General features: G+C 43.8%; 1 protein-coding gene and 2 gene segments (V, D, J or C); 2 read left to right on the top strand and 1 right to left on the bottom strand.

The window, feature by feature from the left end:
* Positions 1-1308: 1308 nt before the first annotated feature.
* On the top strand, positions 1309-1822 carry LOC118661017. The segment is given in 2 exon segments: positions 1309-1375; positions 1462-1822. Coding segments are annotated over 2 exon segments (390 nt in total).
* Positions 1823-3398: 1576 nt separating this feature from the next.
* Positions 3399-3936, top strand: LOC118661012. The segment is given in 2 exon segments: positions 3399-3479; positions 3596-3936. Coding segments are annotated over 2 exon segments (387 nt in total).
* Positions 3937-7151: 3215 nt separating this feature from the next.
* Positions 7152-11765, bottom strand: ZNF280B (zinc finger protein 280B). The gene has a single exon (XM_036318533.1). The coding sequence runs from the start codon at positions 11611-11613 to the stop codon at positions 10018-10020; it is 1596 nt and encodes a 531-aa protein (XP_036174426.1). The 5' UTR covers positions 11614-11765; the 3' UTR covers positions 7152-10017.
* Between the last annotated feature and the right edge of the window lie 5171 nt (positions 11766-16936).

Here is a 16936-nt window from a genome sequence, read left to right as displayed (position 1 = left end):
CAATCTTGGAGCGTTTGTATTTTCCAGGTAGTCATCTCTAAATAAAAATATAAAAAATAATGCTCACCTTATGCCTACTTTTCATGGGTACAATGAACCTCCGCTGAAGCTTGACATTTAAAATACAGACCTTCAGATGGAAACCAGGCAAAGGAAGAGGCCCGCGAGGAGGGCCCGAAAGAATTCCAAGTGCCAGCGTCCCCCGTCTCCGCCCAGTGGGGTAGGTCACGGACAATGCGAACGCCTCCTGGCATCCAGGTGCCACACTCTGCACGGAGTACTGCCCACCAGGAGAGTTCACCCAAGCTCGGCGCCCAGAGGTTTTCTGGGGGGACTTGGTCGTGTTGACCATTCACACAGATGACTTTAGTCTCCACCCGTTTGGCCGTAAAACATTTAACCCTCTGTCTTTGGTCTTTTTCTTTTAATTCTCTAAAGCAGTCTTCGGCAAACTGCGGCTCGCGAGCCACATGCGGCTCTTTGGCCCCTTGAGTGTGGCTCTTCCACAAAATACCGACTTCTGCGCATGGGCCACGAAGTTTCAATCGCACTGTACGTGCGCGCCCGCCCGCACATGGTATTTTGTGGAAGAGCCACACTCAAGGGGTCAAAGAGCCGCATGTGGCTCGCGAGCCGCAGTTTGCCGACCACTGCTCTAAAGTAAATAATTCTGACTAAAACCAGCTGTCTATTCCATGTAAGGCTCAAAATAAATAATGTCAACAGCGTCAGTTGGCCATGAAATCATTCCTTGAGTCATGCAAAACACTCCGATAAGACATGAAGGCCTTGTAACACTGACACTGACCCTGGGGTAGGATTTCAACAACAACCGGAGGAAGATGTACGAACAGGAATGAGCCAAGAGGAGACAAGCAATGGATGCAGGATGGCCTGGGAAACAACAGCTGCGATGCTAACAAGTAAGTCAGCAGTTAATTTCATAACTGAGAGGACACCACACACTCTCAGCCCAAGAAGGCCGCCAGGGGGCACTATGGATCTTCTCAGCGGCCTTGAACTTCAAGTGGCTCCAATTCAATGGACGATGAAGGGTTGCTCCCTGGCCTGTATAACAGCTTAGAGCAGCTGTTTCCTCCCACAGGGTAGACGCACAACCTCCACCCACCCCTGGCTTACCCGCTGGCTGTGTAGCTGCTCCCAGGGCTGAGGACCTGGGTGGTGGACGTCAGTGGTGGCAGGCTCAGATTTGCATAAGGCGAGCCTCCAACACACCCCTTCACACAGCAGCTCAGTAGGAGATAAAGAGTCAGCAGAGAGGCCAGCCCCAGCTCAGAGCCAGGGGGCCCTTCTAACGTCTGCACCATGGCCTGCACCCCTCTCCTCCTCCTCCTCTTCCTCACTCACTGCCTAGGTGAATACAGACCCCCATACCAGCCACTGGAGGGGTCCCTCTGCCTTTGTTCCTTATCCCTGACAGGTGTCTGCTTTTGGTTTCAGAGTCCAGGTCTCAGGCTGTGGTCACCCAGGAGCCCTCAGCGACCGTGTCCTCGGGAGGGACAGTCACTCTCACCTGTGGCTCCAGCACAGGGGCTGTCACCGATGGTCACTATCCGTACTGGTTCCAGCAGAAGCCTGACCAGGCTCCCAGGACACTGATTTATAACACGAACAACAGACACTCCTGGACGCCAGCCCGGTTCTCAGGCTCCATCCGAGGGGGCAAAGCTGCCCTGACCCTCGCAGGGGCCCAGCCTGAGGATGAGGCCGTGTACCACTGCTGGCTGGTGTACAGTGGTGCTCGGCACAGCGAGAGATGTAGATGGGGAACCAGGACATAAACCTCTGCTGGGGCCTGTGACAGGGGATCACGTGATCAGACACACCAGCTCTCAAGTAGCCTAAATGTGGATCGTCCATTGACAAGTAAAGGGAAGGGTACCCAGCTGGCATGGCTCAGTGGTTGAGCATTGACCTAGGAGCCAGGAGGTCAGAGTTTGAGTCCCGGTCAGGGCACATGCCTGGGTTGTGGGCTCGATCCCCAGTGTGGGGTGTGCAGGAGGCAGCCGATGAATGATTCTCTCTCATCACTGATATTTCTATTTCTTTCCCCTTCTCCCATCCTCTCTGAAATAAATAAATAAATAAATAAATAAATAAATAAATATTTTTAAAAGAAATGATGCTATATAATAAATCTTGCTTTTATTTCTTTTTAATTTTTAAAGTCCTCACCCAATGAGTGAGAAAATTTTTTCCATTGATTTTTAGAGAGAGCAGAAAGGATGGGGGAGGGAGGGAGAGAGAGAGAGAGAGAGAGAGAGACATCGATGTGTCAGAGACATCAATTGGTTGCCTCCTATCTGCGCCCCAATCGGGGGTGGAGGATTGAACCTGCAACCAAGGTACAAGCCCTTGACTGGGAATCGAACCCAAGACCCGTTGGTCCATGGGCCAGTGCTCTAACCACTGAGAAAAACTGGCCAGGCCTAATTAATCTTGTTTTTAATGAAATACTCCTGTTCCATGGTGTGGCTTTTGTGAAGTCAGGGGGAGATGCCTGCTGTTTTCATTAGGAAGCTTCTGTTTACATGTGGGCTAGTGTGACCCCTACTTAGGGCCTAGGACTCAACTCAGGACAGCTGCCTAAAGAATGCAGCCTCGCCCTCCCAAAGTTGTCCTTCAAAGGGCGCCCTTGTCAAATGAAGTTCACGATCCCAGCGGCAGCCTGCCCTGAAGAGAGAGTCTGTACTGAGCCAGGTCAGAACAGGGACCGAGTCCAGCTGGGTCCCACTCAGGGGACACCACAGATGCGGAGGTCTGTGCGTCCTTACGTTTTCCTGAACATGCGCTCTGTGCCAGGCTCGGGTTAGAGCTCAGAGCACAGCACTGACCACACAGACGGGGTCCCATCCTCCCGGGGCTGACCCTACAGGGACGTGAGGGACAACCGGCCATGAGAAGAAGGCGTATGGTGGGTGTGACAAGAGGTGACACTGACAAGAAAGGGGTGGACACCAGGAAGCCCTCAGAGGTTTGTAAGCAAGGAGGAGATAGAATCTGAGTTCCGCTTCTCCAAAAGATGAAATGGGAGGAGCAGAGGAAAGGCACAGCCACAGAGAGAACTAAAAACTCCGGACCAGAGCGAAGAGGGCTTGCAAACAGGAACCACCCCGCAGGAGCGCATCTGCCTTTTGGTGATATTCTCACTGTGGACACTAGAGGGGGCTGTGGGCCAGCGCCTGGGAGGCAAGCTCAGCTGTGAAATGGTCCTGTATGCCCGAGTCCAACTGTCACTGATGTGGAGCAGCCCAGGGGCTGCCAGAAGGGGCCACACTGCTCAGCGCCCCGGGAGGGGAGCTTATTTGCATGAAATGCCCACCCCCGAGGGTGGAAGGAGCTAAAATGAGAGCAGTGCAGGCTGGCTCTGTGCGGAGGGGGCTCGAGGAGCACAGCACGGGGCGTCTACACCATGGCCTGGGCTTCGCTCCTGCTCGCACTTGTGGCTCACTGCACAGGTCAGGGGGGCCTCTCTGGGCTACGGGGCGGGGGGGGGGGGGGGAGTGAGAGACCACAATGCTCCTTCCTGACCCCTGTCCCCGTTCCTGACCTTTGGTCTCTCACCTGTTTTCAGGGGCCACTTCCCAGTCTGTGACTCAGCAATCCTCACTGATCACGAACCCTGGGGGGACGGTCATACTCACCTGTGGCGCCAGCACGGGGGCCGCCGTCACCACCGGTAACTATGCTAGCTGGATCCAACAGAAGCCCTACCAGGTACCCAAGGGTATAATAGGTGGTACCACCAACCGGATTCCAGGGGTTCCGGTCCGATTCTCCGGCGCCCTGGCGGGAGGCAAGGCCACGCTCACCATCACGGGGGCCCAGCCCGAGGACGAGGCGGAGTATTACTGTGCTCTGTGGTTCAGCAACCATTTGCACAGTGACAGATGCAGGCGGGGAAGTGAGACATAAACCCCGGCTCAGTGCCCTCTGCACCCGCAGACTTCCTTTCTGTGTGTGCACAGCTGAAGCACAGGAGGGATGTGAGTCTCCAAGGGCCCGAGGGCAGACTGTGGGTAACAACCACTAGGACCGCCCCCCTGACCCCACCTCCCGGGGTTCATGCTCTTGGTGATCCCTCTCCGGGGTGTGGGCTGTCGGGGTGAGGTGGCGGTGAGTGGGAGGACTTCAGGATGATGGAGGAGAAGGGCAAAAGGACTGTTAGGAGACGCGGTACCACAGAGAGAGCTCTGTTTGGGGGGCACTTAGGAAGGTGAGATGTGAGGGGAACAGAGAGAGCTCTGTTTGGGGGGCACTTAGGAAGGTGAGATGTGAGGGGAACCCCCTTCGCAAACAGGCACAGGCCAAGGACCAGAGAGAGCAAAGGACTCCCAAAGCAGGAAATGCACCTAATTAACGGAGTCCCTTCAAAGTGAAACATAACCACCTTTCCCTTAATGTGCGGGCTGAGCTGAGCGCCTCCCTTCTAATGAATGAAACTGCAGGAAAATGACAGAGTAAAACTGCTGAGACAGGCCGCAAAGGCACTGCAGAGCCCTCGCTCACTCCCCCCTCCCTCCCTCGCTCTCTCCCCCCCTCCCTCCCTCACTCCCCCCTCCCTCCCTCACTCCCCCCTCCCTCCCTCGCTCTGGAAGCCAGGTAGTAGCTTCTTGAGAACTCAGGTTGCCAGTGGAGAGGCTCCCAGGGAGGACCTCAGGCTTTCTCCCAACAGCCAGAAAGGAACAGTGTCCTCTCACTGCCAGGGGAGTGAGCAATCTTGGAAGCAAGTCCTCCAGCCCCAGGCAAGCCTTCAGGTGACTAAGACCTCAAGAAGCCCTGAAGCAGAACAACCCAGCTAAGTTGCTCCTGGGTTCCTGGCTCCCAGAAACAGTGTAAGGCCAGCATGTCAAACTCAAAGGCTAACACGGGCCAAATAAACAAGGTTTAATTATGTGGGCTGCAAAAAAACAAAAGCTTCCATTTTCATAGAAACATAGGTTTGTTTTGATAGAGACATGCTGAATACAAAGGGCTGAAATAAATGAGTCATCGTTAATGAGTATTTATGCGGCCCGCGGGCCACACGTTTGACATGCTTGGTGTAAGGTACCAAGTGTTTTGTGTGTTTTTTTAAAGCTGTTAGTTCTGCACTTTGTTATACATCAATAGACGACTAATAAACTACCAACTGTGAACTGTCTTTAATCCGGTGGCTCTTCCTCTTTAGTCCAGTTTTTAGCAAGATTCCTGCTGGGTCAGTTAAAGGAAAAGCCTTCCCTTTGGTATCTGATTGAATTCCTATCCCTTACCCTATCACCCTTGCCTGTCCTTGGCAATAATCCTGTCAAGTTGGTTTAGCCAAAACCGACCTTATCCTTGAAGTTTCCTCTTAGAAATTTCCTATCCACTGACACCCATCCTGTTCCTTGGCAGTCAATCCCCACTTTGCTCTTGATGGAGTCAGAGTTTAGCTCAATCTCTTTCCTGTAGTACAAACCGCGTTGTAGTTGTCCCCCCTTGAATAAAGTTTTCCTTACTGTCTTAAGTGTCAAGAATAATTTTTAACATTTCCAAATTTTGTTACTAGTAATTATTCTCAAATGAATACTTTCATACCTTTACCTATTACACTAGGTTCATTTTGAGAGATCTATTTTCAGATGAAAACATTTCATATATTTACTATAGAAACAAAAAAGTATCATTTTTTAGTAACTCATTTGTAATTTGAAAAGGATGTATTTATATAAATGGACATGTCAGTGTATAATAAACACACCCCCTCAAAGCTCTCAGGAAAATTTTAATTCTCAGTAAAACTACACATTCAGACTAAAACAGTCAGCTTGCAAATTTTTAAATCTTATAATTAAGTTACCAAAAAAGTATGGAGAATTAAAACTTTAATAAAAATAAAAATATGCATCAAAATATTTGGGATCCCGACAAAGCTATAAACAAAGCCAGGCAGTCTTAAATCCTTTAATACAGAAAAATTAACTTTTAAAATAAAAAGCCATAATAAAGAACAATCCTTTAAAAGTAGGTGTATAAAAGCCCTGGCCAGGTAGCTCAGTTGGTTAGAGCATCATCCCAATATGCCAAGGGTGTGAGTTCAATGCCTGGTCAGGCATATGTAAGACTCAACCAATGGGTAAGTGGAACAATAAGTAGATGTGTTGGGGTGTTTCTCTCTCTCTCTCTCTTCCTTCCCTCTAAAATCAATTAATACATTTTTTAAAAGGCAGAAAAAGTAGGTATATAATGAATCAAGACAAAAATAGAGAATAAAAACAAAACTACTTGGGATAATAAATCAAGATTTGCTTCTTGGAACAAGTAAATCAGAAGCATTGACAAAACTGTGGGAAACTAATGAGGGGAAAAGAAAATGCATTTCAATATTAGAAATAAGAAGGAAATGATATTCTGAGTACAGAGGATAATATTCACCCTCAAGTAGAACTATTTTTTGCTTCAAGAAAGTTTCTAATAGAAAAGTTGTAAATCCAGCCAAGCAAAACGTTGGATCAGTAATGAAAAGGTGAATGATTATCTCAATACATGGCTTAAACTACCCAATAAAACTAAATAACAATTCTCTTTAAGTATTCTAAAGAGAGAAATTCATTAAGCAGTATACTCATTACCTGTCATGGGAAGGCATTTCTCATTGAAACCAAGAACAAGAAAGCCCATTTTCACATCTTTTTGAAGTTCTGGCCAATGCAGTAAGATTAGAAATAAACACGATTGCCCTAGCCGGTTTAGCTCAGTGGATAGAGTGTTGACCTTCGAACTGAAGGGTCCGGGTTCCATTCCAGTCAAGGGCACATGCCCAGGTTGTGGGCTCGATCCCCAGTTGGGGGCGTGCAGGAGGCAGCCAGTCAATGATTGATTCTCTCTCATCATTGATGTTCTATTTCTCTCTCACACTCCCTTCCTCTTTGAAATCAATAAAAAATGTATTTAAAAAAAATAAACACAATTTGAGGAAAGGCAAAGAGTTTACATAGTAGTGCTAAAAAAATTAAACTAAACTATAAATAAGCCATGTTACAAATAAAAAGACAAATAACAAAAATGTTTTTTCAAAATAACATTTTATTATTATAATTGCTATTTTATTTAGAATTTTTGGCAACAATACTAAAATAAAATTTATCTGAAAGAACAAGCAAGCCAAATAGACATGGACATTCATGAGGGGTAATAACAAAATAGTAATCTTGACAGCTATTCAATATATTTGTAAACAAAACAAAGTGGCATTGCTTTAAAAAATATAGAGATATCAATAGAAAAACAGAGAAAGCTCCTGAAGGAACTCAACTCACTATATTAATTTTCTTTTGGTTGCAGGCACAGAAATGGACTTGAGCGAGCTCCATTCTAAGAGAGGAGCAAAGTCCTTAATAATTATCCCTTCCTAGTTTTTTTGTGAAAACCTAGGAAATTTAACTAGATGAGAGAGGGAAGAAAGTAGAAAAGAGATATAAAGGGTCTCTTTGGAGAAGAAAAGGGGTGGGGCTGAATTTCATTGTCAGTGTCATTTTAAGAACTTTAATGAAACTCAACAAATCAAAGGAAATGTCCAACAAATAATTGAGGTAGAAAGCCATGCAGGTCTAGGGGAAGAGAATTCTAAGACAAAGAACAGCAGTTGCAAAGTCTTTGGATTAGAAAGAAATGTGATTTGCTTGAGGAAAAGCAAGGCCAGTGCATCAAAAATAGTGCACCGGTGGGGAAAATGGTAGAGAAGCATGGTACAGAGTGAAAAACAGAGAGGAGGTAGGCAGGGGCTATATCACTGAAACCTTGGCAATAAGTAACAATTTGTACTCCTTAGGGGCATATTTTAGTGAAATAGCAAACAACAGTAACAGCTGATTAAAACCAAGTAGCCACAAACACATAGAATAAAAACATTTCATATTTTTACCATCGAAACAGAATAAGGGAGATAAGTATGCAAAGTCTAAAGATCTAGTTATACCCAGAAATCTCCACCTGATACCAACACACACACACATACACGCCACACTTTTCTACCCCTAAAGAAAGGAGTTCGGGCTAAAATTTTAGGAAAGTGCCTTGGCCCAAGCAAACAAACTGAAAAGGCCTAGTAAAATGTTCAAAGTGCAAATCCATCAATTAGTCAAGCATTGAGCAAATACAACAAGAATCCACACCTAGGATATTATCTAAAACATGGACAATACACTCACAGCTACTTTACTGTCTAGTGCCTCCTCCCCAACTCTTAAGAAGGATGCTAAACCCTTGATGATTATCACTTCTCAGGTTTTTGTGAAAGTTTACGGAATTTAAATAGATGGAGGAGGGAAGAAAGGAGTGGGGAGATATAAGGTGCCTTGAAGAAGAGAAAGCAAAGGGAAAAAAAGATTTTCCTGGCTTAGATCTCTAGCCAGGATCCCAGATTCCTTGAGTGGAGCACAGAGGCTGCTGGGTACCTGGGTGGGGGGTAGAAGAAGGGATGGCACTAGAATATACTGAGGGAGACTCAACCCTGGGAACCCACAGAAGCAGCCAAGGCCGCCGATGTTCAGAAATCAAACTCAGAGAGTATTCCACAGTTCTGTGAAAGGACCCTTGGAAATGGCAGGGGAAGGTCTCCTCATAGTATATTCACATAAGATAGGTGGACAGATTAGATGAAGGGCAATAACTCTACAACCTAATACTTATTAAAATAAAAGGAACATTACTTGCACATTGGAATGTGTCAAGACCCAAAAGGTAATTTCATGAAATGGGAAATTACACACACAAGACAATAATAACTCTTAACTGTAATACATTCATGCCCAACAAGGCAAGATACAAAACTGCGAACTTCACATGTTCAATTAGGGAAAGATACACGAACATAGAAAAATACGCGGAAAAGCCCTATAACAAGCTTATTTTAGTAAGTCACCTGGGCTATTTGTAGCCACTGTACCTACTGTTCTTGGACAATGCCCATTCCAGCTTAACCGTTAGAGAACTAAACTGAGGTCAGTCCGTGAACTGGACAGATACAATTTGGCCCTTTTCAGTTAAAATTATGGGTCCAGTACAGTTCAAACTATGGATGCCAGTGCTTCTTTGTCATGGGAAACTTTACTTCGTTACTGCTGTGGCTGTAAGGGACACAGCTCATGCTGACTAAAGGCCAGCCAGAAAGGAGGGGAGGGAACAAACTGAATCTCCTTGTGGGTCCCTCAACAAGAGGCCCTTTGGCACCCGGCCCCATGCTATTCGCTCCCTCTGCTTAAGCCAATGATACTCTGGTTGGCTGATGTCTGCAGGGGCCCCTCACCAAACATAGGCATTTGATTGTAATGACTTTGCCTCTTTGGATGTACTTGGGCGGGATAACGACACTGACACAGTATTCTTTCTGTCTTGGCTCCAAGACAAGTGAGTGTGTGCCGCTCTCTCCACTGGCAAAAACCGCCTCTGCTCTCCATTGACTAACCTCCCACTTCCTGGTCCCATTCACGCCATAGCTTCTCCCTCAACTTCTCCACACCCAGATGTTCAGAGGCAGGTTACTTTAGGCCTGCAAAACAGAGGCACTTCTGGGACTTCAGCAGTAAACAGGACCATGCCACACCAAAGCCAGTCCAGTCTGACTAGAGTTAATATTATAATCTTCAAGGCATGTAACTCTACAGATTCTATATACAGAAAAAAAAGATTTCACACCCACAAGTAACATGAAATAGAAAAATAATAAATAGGTTTCTGGCTTTTCTTTCACATACATATACATACACAAGCACCTTTTGTGTTAAGCCAGATAGAGTCACATAAAAAGCAGTTAATACATTTTTTAAATAACATCTCAAAACTCGTATCAAATAATACTGAATTTCATGAATTTTATAAAAAAAATTCATAAATGACCCATTGGTTTCACTATTTTTAAGCTACTAATGTTTTGTATTTTTTTATTTATGAGGTTTCTCACTTTCATTAAAGTACTTGCTTTAGATTTCCTGAAAATGGGATTAACGGTTGTTGTTTTCAATTCTACTTTTAGATCTAAGGTGATGGTTCAGAATCAGATGTGCTCACAATAATGGATGCTACTTCCACTGACCCTGGTTGAAGAGGCTCCAGTGATACCTGAATAACAACTTTAGTTTCAGGAGGCAATCCTTCCAGTTGCTCAGGCTTCTTAAACATTTGATGACACCGGGTCTTGTGCTCCATTTTCTCCTTGAAAGTTAAAAACTGTAGCCGGCATTTGGAACACTGATGAATAAACTTTTCCCAGTGTCCTCTATAATGATACATGTAGGGTGCTGCCAGTTTGAAAATTTTGAGACAAAATGGACAAAGCAGATTCTTAGTGCTTGCATGCCAGGTTCTGAAATGTGTTTCCACATCAGCAAAGGCCGACGATCTATAATTGCAAACCTGGCACACGTAGGGCATTTCGCCAGGCTTATGATTGTCCTTCATGTGCTGTAAGAGAACCTGATCTGTTTCAAATGACAATTCACAAATTCTACAGACAGCGGAGGGCTCCTGGGCTGTGTGCACACTTTCAATGTGACGCTGCAGCTGGAAGGGAGTGGGAAACTGCCGGTGGCAATGCTGGCAGGTGGTGTGGTTTTTCCAATTGTCATCTCCCTGCTTCTCAAGTTCCAAATGGTGCTTCACGTGATTCATAAACTTGACATTTTTTAGAACTTTCCTGCAGCTGAAGCATTTAAAGGTTGTGTGAGTTTTCTGTTCTGGCTGCCTATCTCCTGGATGCTGCCCGTAGTAAAAGTCATGAAGTAACACAATCAGATTTCCTTTCTTGAGATCGTCAGTTTTGTTTTGACTTGCTAGGCTCAAAAGATCCGTTTTTGTCAGTCTATTTTCTCCAACAGGATTTATAGTCTTGAAATGGACTTTGTCCTTTGGAAAAGCTGTTGGAAAAAGTGCTCCGTTCTGAATAGGGCTTAATGAGGTATGAACACCATTTGAAGGCGTGCTTTGCTGAGGAATCATTGTATGAAAGATTCCTGAAGAGGACACAACTGAAGACTGCCCCCCTGTGATTTTGTCACTGAGTTTAGGCCTTTTTGGACTTATGCTGTTTACTTCAGAAGAGCAAAGTCGCTTTGACGCACCAGGACTTTTACTCAGACCTCCTACAGAAAGTGCTGATCCCATTGGATGCTGCAATGAACTTGTGAATGTAATCAAAGGAGAACATAACTCTGAAGAGCTATTAGGCACAACTTGTGGTGAGTTACTTCTAGAATCAGGTTCAGACAAAGGCTCAATAATAATAGGACTATCTGTTAATCTTGATTCAGGCTCAGGAACTGGCAAGACAGTCACTGCTTCGGATGTAGGGGTCACATGACTTACAGGCTGCAATTTGTGAGCAGTATCTTTTCTGAGCTTACCATACTTTTTTCTCCTTGAACATGAACCCGGGGTGACTCTGTTCAAAATGTGGGAAACGACTGGTTTTGAATGTGAAGTCACCCCAACGAAGATCAGCTCAGCATCTTCATTTACATGTTCCACCCCAACAAAGATCAGCTCAGCATCTTCATCTACTTGTTTGTTTTCTTCTATGCTCTTCTGTGGTCCTGGCTCTTGTTTTTCCTCACATACCACATATGGTGGTCCCATTTTCTAACCTTTTTTATTCTTGAAGGGTGTGGCCACAAGTCCTGGTTTTTCCTTTATGTGAATTGCCACCTAAGTACAAACACACTACACATCAGTAAGTACAGAAAAAAATGTATCTCATTTAATTTTCTCCAAAACTCAAGCTAGTTATAAACATCCATTATTTTACAGATAAGGACACTGAGACTCAAAGAGAATAAATAACAGCTTAAAACTATGATTACAAGTCTGTGAGACTCTAGAATCTAGTCATAGATTTGTCCTATGCTGATTATGATCTCTTCTGTTGCCTCTACCGGCAAATGCCAATGGCAATCCCCTCGCGGTGGCAATCAAAAATGTTCTATGGGAGAACTTCTTCCTTAATCTAACCTTCTTTGCAGGATCACTTCCACATTCCTAATAACTACCTTCTAGGTAATTCTACATTATGCTCTAACATCCTCTCTCTATAAAAAAAAATCTAAATCGAAAGTATTAATTTCTTCATAATACCATAAAACTCAGAAGATAATTTGACAAGTAATACGACCATCAGAATTATCTCAGGATGGACTTCTAAAGGCTAGAAAAGTTTATGATTCAGCTAAAGTTATATGTAGGGTTTGGAAACAGAGCTAGCACTAAAATGTGTGATTCCTGAATTCTGGTTCTGTGTTCTTCCCAACAGAACTCTGAGTTAGTGCATGTCTATTTCTGATGATGGTGTATTAATTGCTTAGTCTCTAAGGATCAAAGAGCCTCACTGGATTCATTTTTACTCTCCTTCTACTTTATAAAACCTGTTCTAACCTCCCCTAGCTCCCATCAATTTAATCACAGAAATGTATTAGTGATTCTAAGTAACTTTTTAGAGCACTGGTCAGGTCATTCTAACTACATTTCATTTCCATTCTTATTAAAGCACCTACTCCCAACTTCTAGGTTTAGGCCCACTGGTTACTTCATGTCTGTACATCTGTAATAAGCTTCAAATTGTTCTGTCTTATCTCTCTAGCCTTCAAATTGTATAGCACATTGCCACTATCTGAATCTTAAAATACCACTGTAATTATATTATTCCTTTATTCCTAAATGGTTGTTTTTTTTAATCCATGCCTGACAATTTTTAAATGTGACATATACATACAATGGAATATTATTCAGTCATAAGAAGGAAATTCTGTCACATGCTACAACATGCATGAACATTGAAGACATGTGGTAAATGAAATAGGTCAGCCACAAAAAAGACAAATACTGTATGATTCTACTTATATGAAGTATGTAAAGTAATCAAAGAAACAGAAAAGATACAAATTGTAGAATAGTAGGATGAATACCAGGATCTAGGGCAGTGATGGTGAACCTATGACACGCGTGTCAGAGGTGACACGTGAACTCATTTTTTTGGTTTATTTTTCTTTGTTAAATGGCATTTAAATATATAAAATAAATATAAAAAATATAAGTCTTTGTTTTACTATGGTTGCAAATATCAAAAAATTTCTATATGTGACACGGCACCAGAGCTGTTAGAGTTTTTCAAAACGCTGACATGCCGAGCTCAAAAGGTTCGCCATCACTGATCTAGGGAGAGAGTGAAAAGGGGAGTTTGTTGTTTAATGAGTAGAGTTTCAATTTTGCAACATGAAATAGTTCCAGAGAGCTGTTTCAAAAGACTGTGAATATACTTAACATTTAAAAATGGTTAAGGTGGTAAAATTTATGTTATAGGGTTTTTAGCACATTAAAAAATAATTAAACAATGGGCAAAGGATGTCAACAGACATTTCTCCGAAGAATATATATATATATATACATAGCCAATACCCACAAAAAGTACTGCTCAACATGTTTAGTCATTAGGAAAATGTAAATCACAATTAGATCTGCTTCACACCCACTATTGGCTACAATAAAAAAGAGGAACAATAATAAGTGTTGCAGAAGATGCAGGGAATTTGGAATCCTCATATATTGCTGGTGCAATTACTGGAAAATGGTGCAGCCACTTTGGAAAACAGTTGGCAGTATCTCAACAATTAAATATAGTTACCTTTTTTTTTTTAATTCAGAGAGAGGAAGGGAGAGAGAGAGAAAAAAAAACTTCAATGACGAGAGGGACTCGTGGATTGGCTGCCTCATGCGTACCCCCTACCAGAGATGGAGCCCACGACCCAGGCAAGTGCCCTGACCAGGAATAGAACTGTGACCTCCTGGTGCATGGGTCAATGCTCAACCACTTAGCCACACCAGCCAGGCAAAATACAGAGTTACTATACGATCCAGCAGTTTTACTCCTAGGTCTATACTGCAAAGAACTGAAAACACAAATCCACACAAAAACTTGCACAACAATGTTCAAACATCATTATTCATAATAGCCACAGAGTGCTAACAATTCAAATGTTCACTAATTGATGGGTGCATATACAAACTGTGGTAATACAATGGAATATTATTCAGCCATTAAAACTAATAAAGCAGCCCGAACCGGTTTGGCTCAGTGGATAGAGCGTCGGCCTGCGGACTGAAGGGTCCCGGGTTCGATTCCAGTCAAGGGCATGTACCTTGGTTGCGGGCACATCCCCACTGGGGGTGTGTGTGCAGGATGCAGCTGATCGATGTTTCTCTCTCATCAATATTTCTAACCCTCTATCCCTCTCACCTTCCTCTCTGTAAAAAAAAAAAAATCAATAAAATATATTATAAAAAAAACCTAATAAAGCACCACAGAACATATATGATATGAATGAACCCTGTAAACATGCTAAGTGAATAAAACCAGACACAAAAGTCCACATAGTTTATGATTCCACTTACAATACATAAAACATCTAGAAAAGGCAAATCCATACAGACAGAAATAAACTAGTGGTTGTCATGGGATGGGGGAGGGAGGGAGAAATAAGGAAGGAAAGTAAGTTGAACTAAAAGAAAAAGAAAATATCAGGTCCCAATCCCTGAAACACATATATGTTACGTGATTTGGAAAAAGGATCTTTGCTGACGATGTGATTAAGTTATGGGTTCTGAGATGGAGAGAATATCCTGGATTACACAAATGGCCCACAATGCCATATATATATGTCCTTCAATTTTAAACCCTAAAGAGTGAATTTTGCCATACGTAAATTTTAACTCAATTAAAGAAAAAAATGCCTATTACCTCTCCCCTCGACATCCCAGTAACTAGTACTGAGACAGGCTAGGAAGCAGGACAAGTGGACAGGGAAACTGAAACAAACTGGCCCAGCAATTTAAAGCCAGATACAGAAGGTCACCTCCTTAGAGTTAACATCTAGGCCTCAGTTGTATTTCAGCTCCAGGCCCAGAAAAGCAGCAAAACCAGGTGGGGGGTGCCAGGACCAACTACAATGACTAAGGACCCCCTGCCCTGAACTAACTAATCAGTAGAGACCCTGACCCTGAAAGAACACACTTGGAAAACTGATGAATATTTTGCTGAAAACCTTCCCTGACACCTCCCCTAAGATTCCTGCTTGCAAGAGATAAAAGCCTCAAGGCAAAGGACTTAGTGTTGGCTCCCCCTCCCCAGAGTACTCCCTGTCTTTCTCTTCCCCTACAGGCATCCATCCCTCAACTGTAAGGAACCCCACAAGGCTTGCAACCAGGGAGCAATGGGCAGTGGCAGCTTGTCCTGAGCTGACCCCCTGACCCTGTCCCCAAGGCTCTGTTTTCTCTGACTACTTAGTGAGCCAAAGCAGCCCAGCCTAGGCTCATTTCCCCACCTACTCCCTCTCCTTCTTCTATCCTAGGCCCTTCCTTGTTTCACTGTCCCCAGCTTTAATAACTGTCCTCTAAAAATCACCTGGACTTGTATTGTGAAATCTTTTCTGCATAAAGTCAAGAACCCACACACTACCAGTCGGCCCTAGGCAGACCCACTCAGGGCCAGGTCCCCTTTCCAGTAACGATACGAAATTCAAAGTCCCTTTATTTGGAAAATCAGAGGTAGAAGAAGAAATTCATAAAAGAAATGGGCTTAGAAAACAAGTTATAGAGATAAAGGAAGGGCCCTTGGAGCTTGGGAGCTAGGAAGGTAATGGTAATGTACCTTGTGGGCGGGGCGAGGGCAGAAGGGGAAGGGAAAGGCGTGGGCATGCTCTGGGAAGGGAGAGTGTGCTGGGTCTTCCATCCCAGGAGAAAAGGTTGGAACAGTATACAAATAGGAGTGATAGCCAGCCTCCAAGATGGGCCCACATGAATCCCACCTCCTGGCATTCACTCTCTTGCGTAGCCCTCTCCCACACTATCACAGGGTTTGCCTGCAGGACTAAGCAAATACGGTGCACCGAACTTTTGAAAAAGAGTCTGCACTTCTCTTGGGTGAAAGCTCGCTCTTGAATCACTCACTCTAGGGAAGCCAGCTGTCATGACATGAGCAGCCTCATGGAGAGGCCCACAGAGTGAGGAACTGAAGCTCCTTGCCTACAGCCTAGTGAGTGAGCTTAGACGAAAATCATCTGGCAAAAGTCAAGTCCAGGGACAGAGACAAAAACTTGACTAACAACCTCATGAGAGACCCTGAGCTAGAACCACCCTGCTAAGGCACTCTGGATTCCAGACCTTCAGAAACTATAAGATTTATTTTACGCTGGCAAGTGCTGAGATACACAGTGTTACACAGCAACAGATAACTCATTAAAAAATGGATCATAACTTACCTGTAAACGTGACTACTGGCATAAAATAAATTTAGACGGCCTCCCCTATCCAGCCACATTCAAACACAGAAATAAAGCCCTTATGGAAAAGGGTATAGAATTAAACAAACTAACCCAATGTAATCATTTTAACCAATATATATTCACCTTAAATGAACCACTTATGACTTTAATATATTAGCTGAAATCTTACAGTATGTGTTATCAGTCCATTTTAGACGTACACCACGCTAAAAGAAAATAGATTTACATAGCTTAAGATCTATGGTACTCCTACTTTTCTTTTTCCTTTCAAGGGATTCCCACCCCCGCCCCTTGTTTAAGGAAGCAGTTTAAAAGGTTCCAAAATTTCCTAAATCAATGATCGACCTGAATTTATCACACATATGCAGATTCAGATCACATACACTCAGGAAACACTGTCTAAATAATGTTTTTAGCACAGAAGGGAATAAGAGAAAAGCTGAAGGAAAAAAGATACCGTCTTGGTCCTCGTGATGAAGACGTCCCTCCTCTTGCCTTGGATGTGCACTGAAACTTCTAAGAACTTGCGATATTCCAGGCAGAAGAAGGTCTCACCCTTGAGGCAACCAGAGAAAGGGATTAAGGTTACTTACATGTTACATATTTTCTACCCGCTGTCCACCTGATAC

This window comes from Myotis myotis, unplaced genomic scaffold (assembly GCF_014108235.1).
Source record: "Myotis myotis isolate mMyoMyo1 unplaced genomic scaffold, mMyoMyo1.p scaffold_m19_p_78, whole genome shotgun sequence".
NCBI classification, from domain to species: domain Eukaryota; kingdom Metazoa; phylum Chordata; class Mammalia; order Chiroptera; family Vespertilionidae; genus Myotis; species Myotis myotis.
The sequence above is the reverse complement of the archived record's forward strand: the minus strand, read 5'-3'. Positions and strand labels throughout refer to the sequence as shown.

Coding starts and splice junctions, on each gene's coding strand:
- ZNF280B (XM_036318533.1), bottom strand. CDS start 11,613: ATGGGACCACCATATGTGGTATGTGAGGAAAAACAAGAGCCAGGACCA.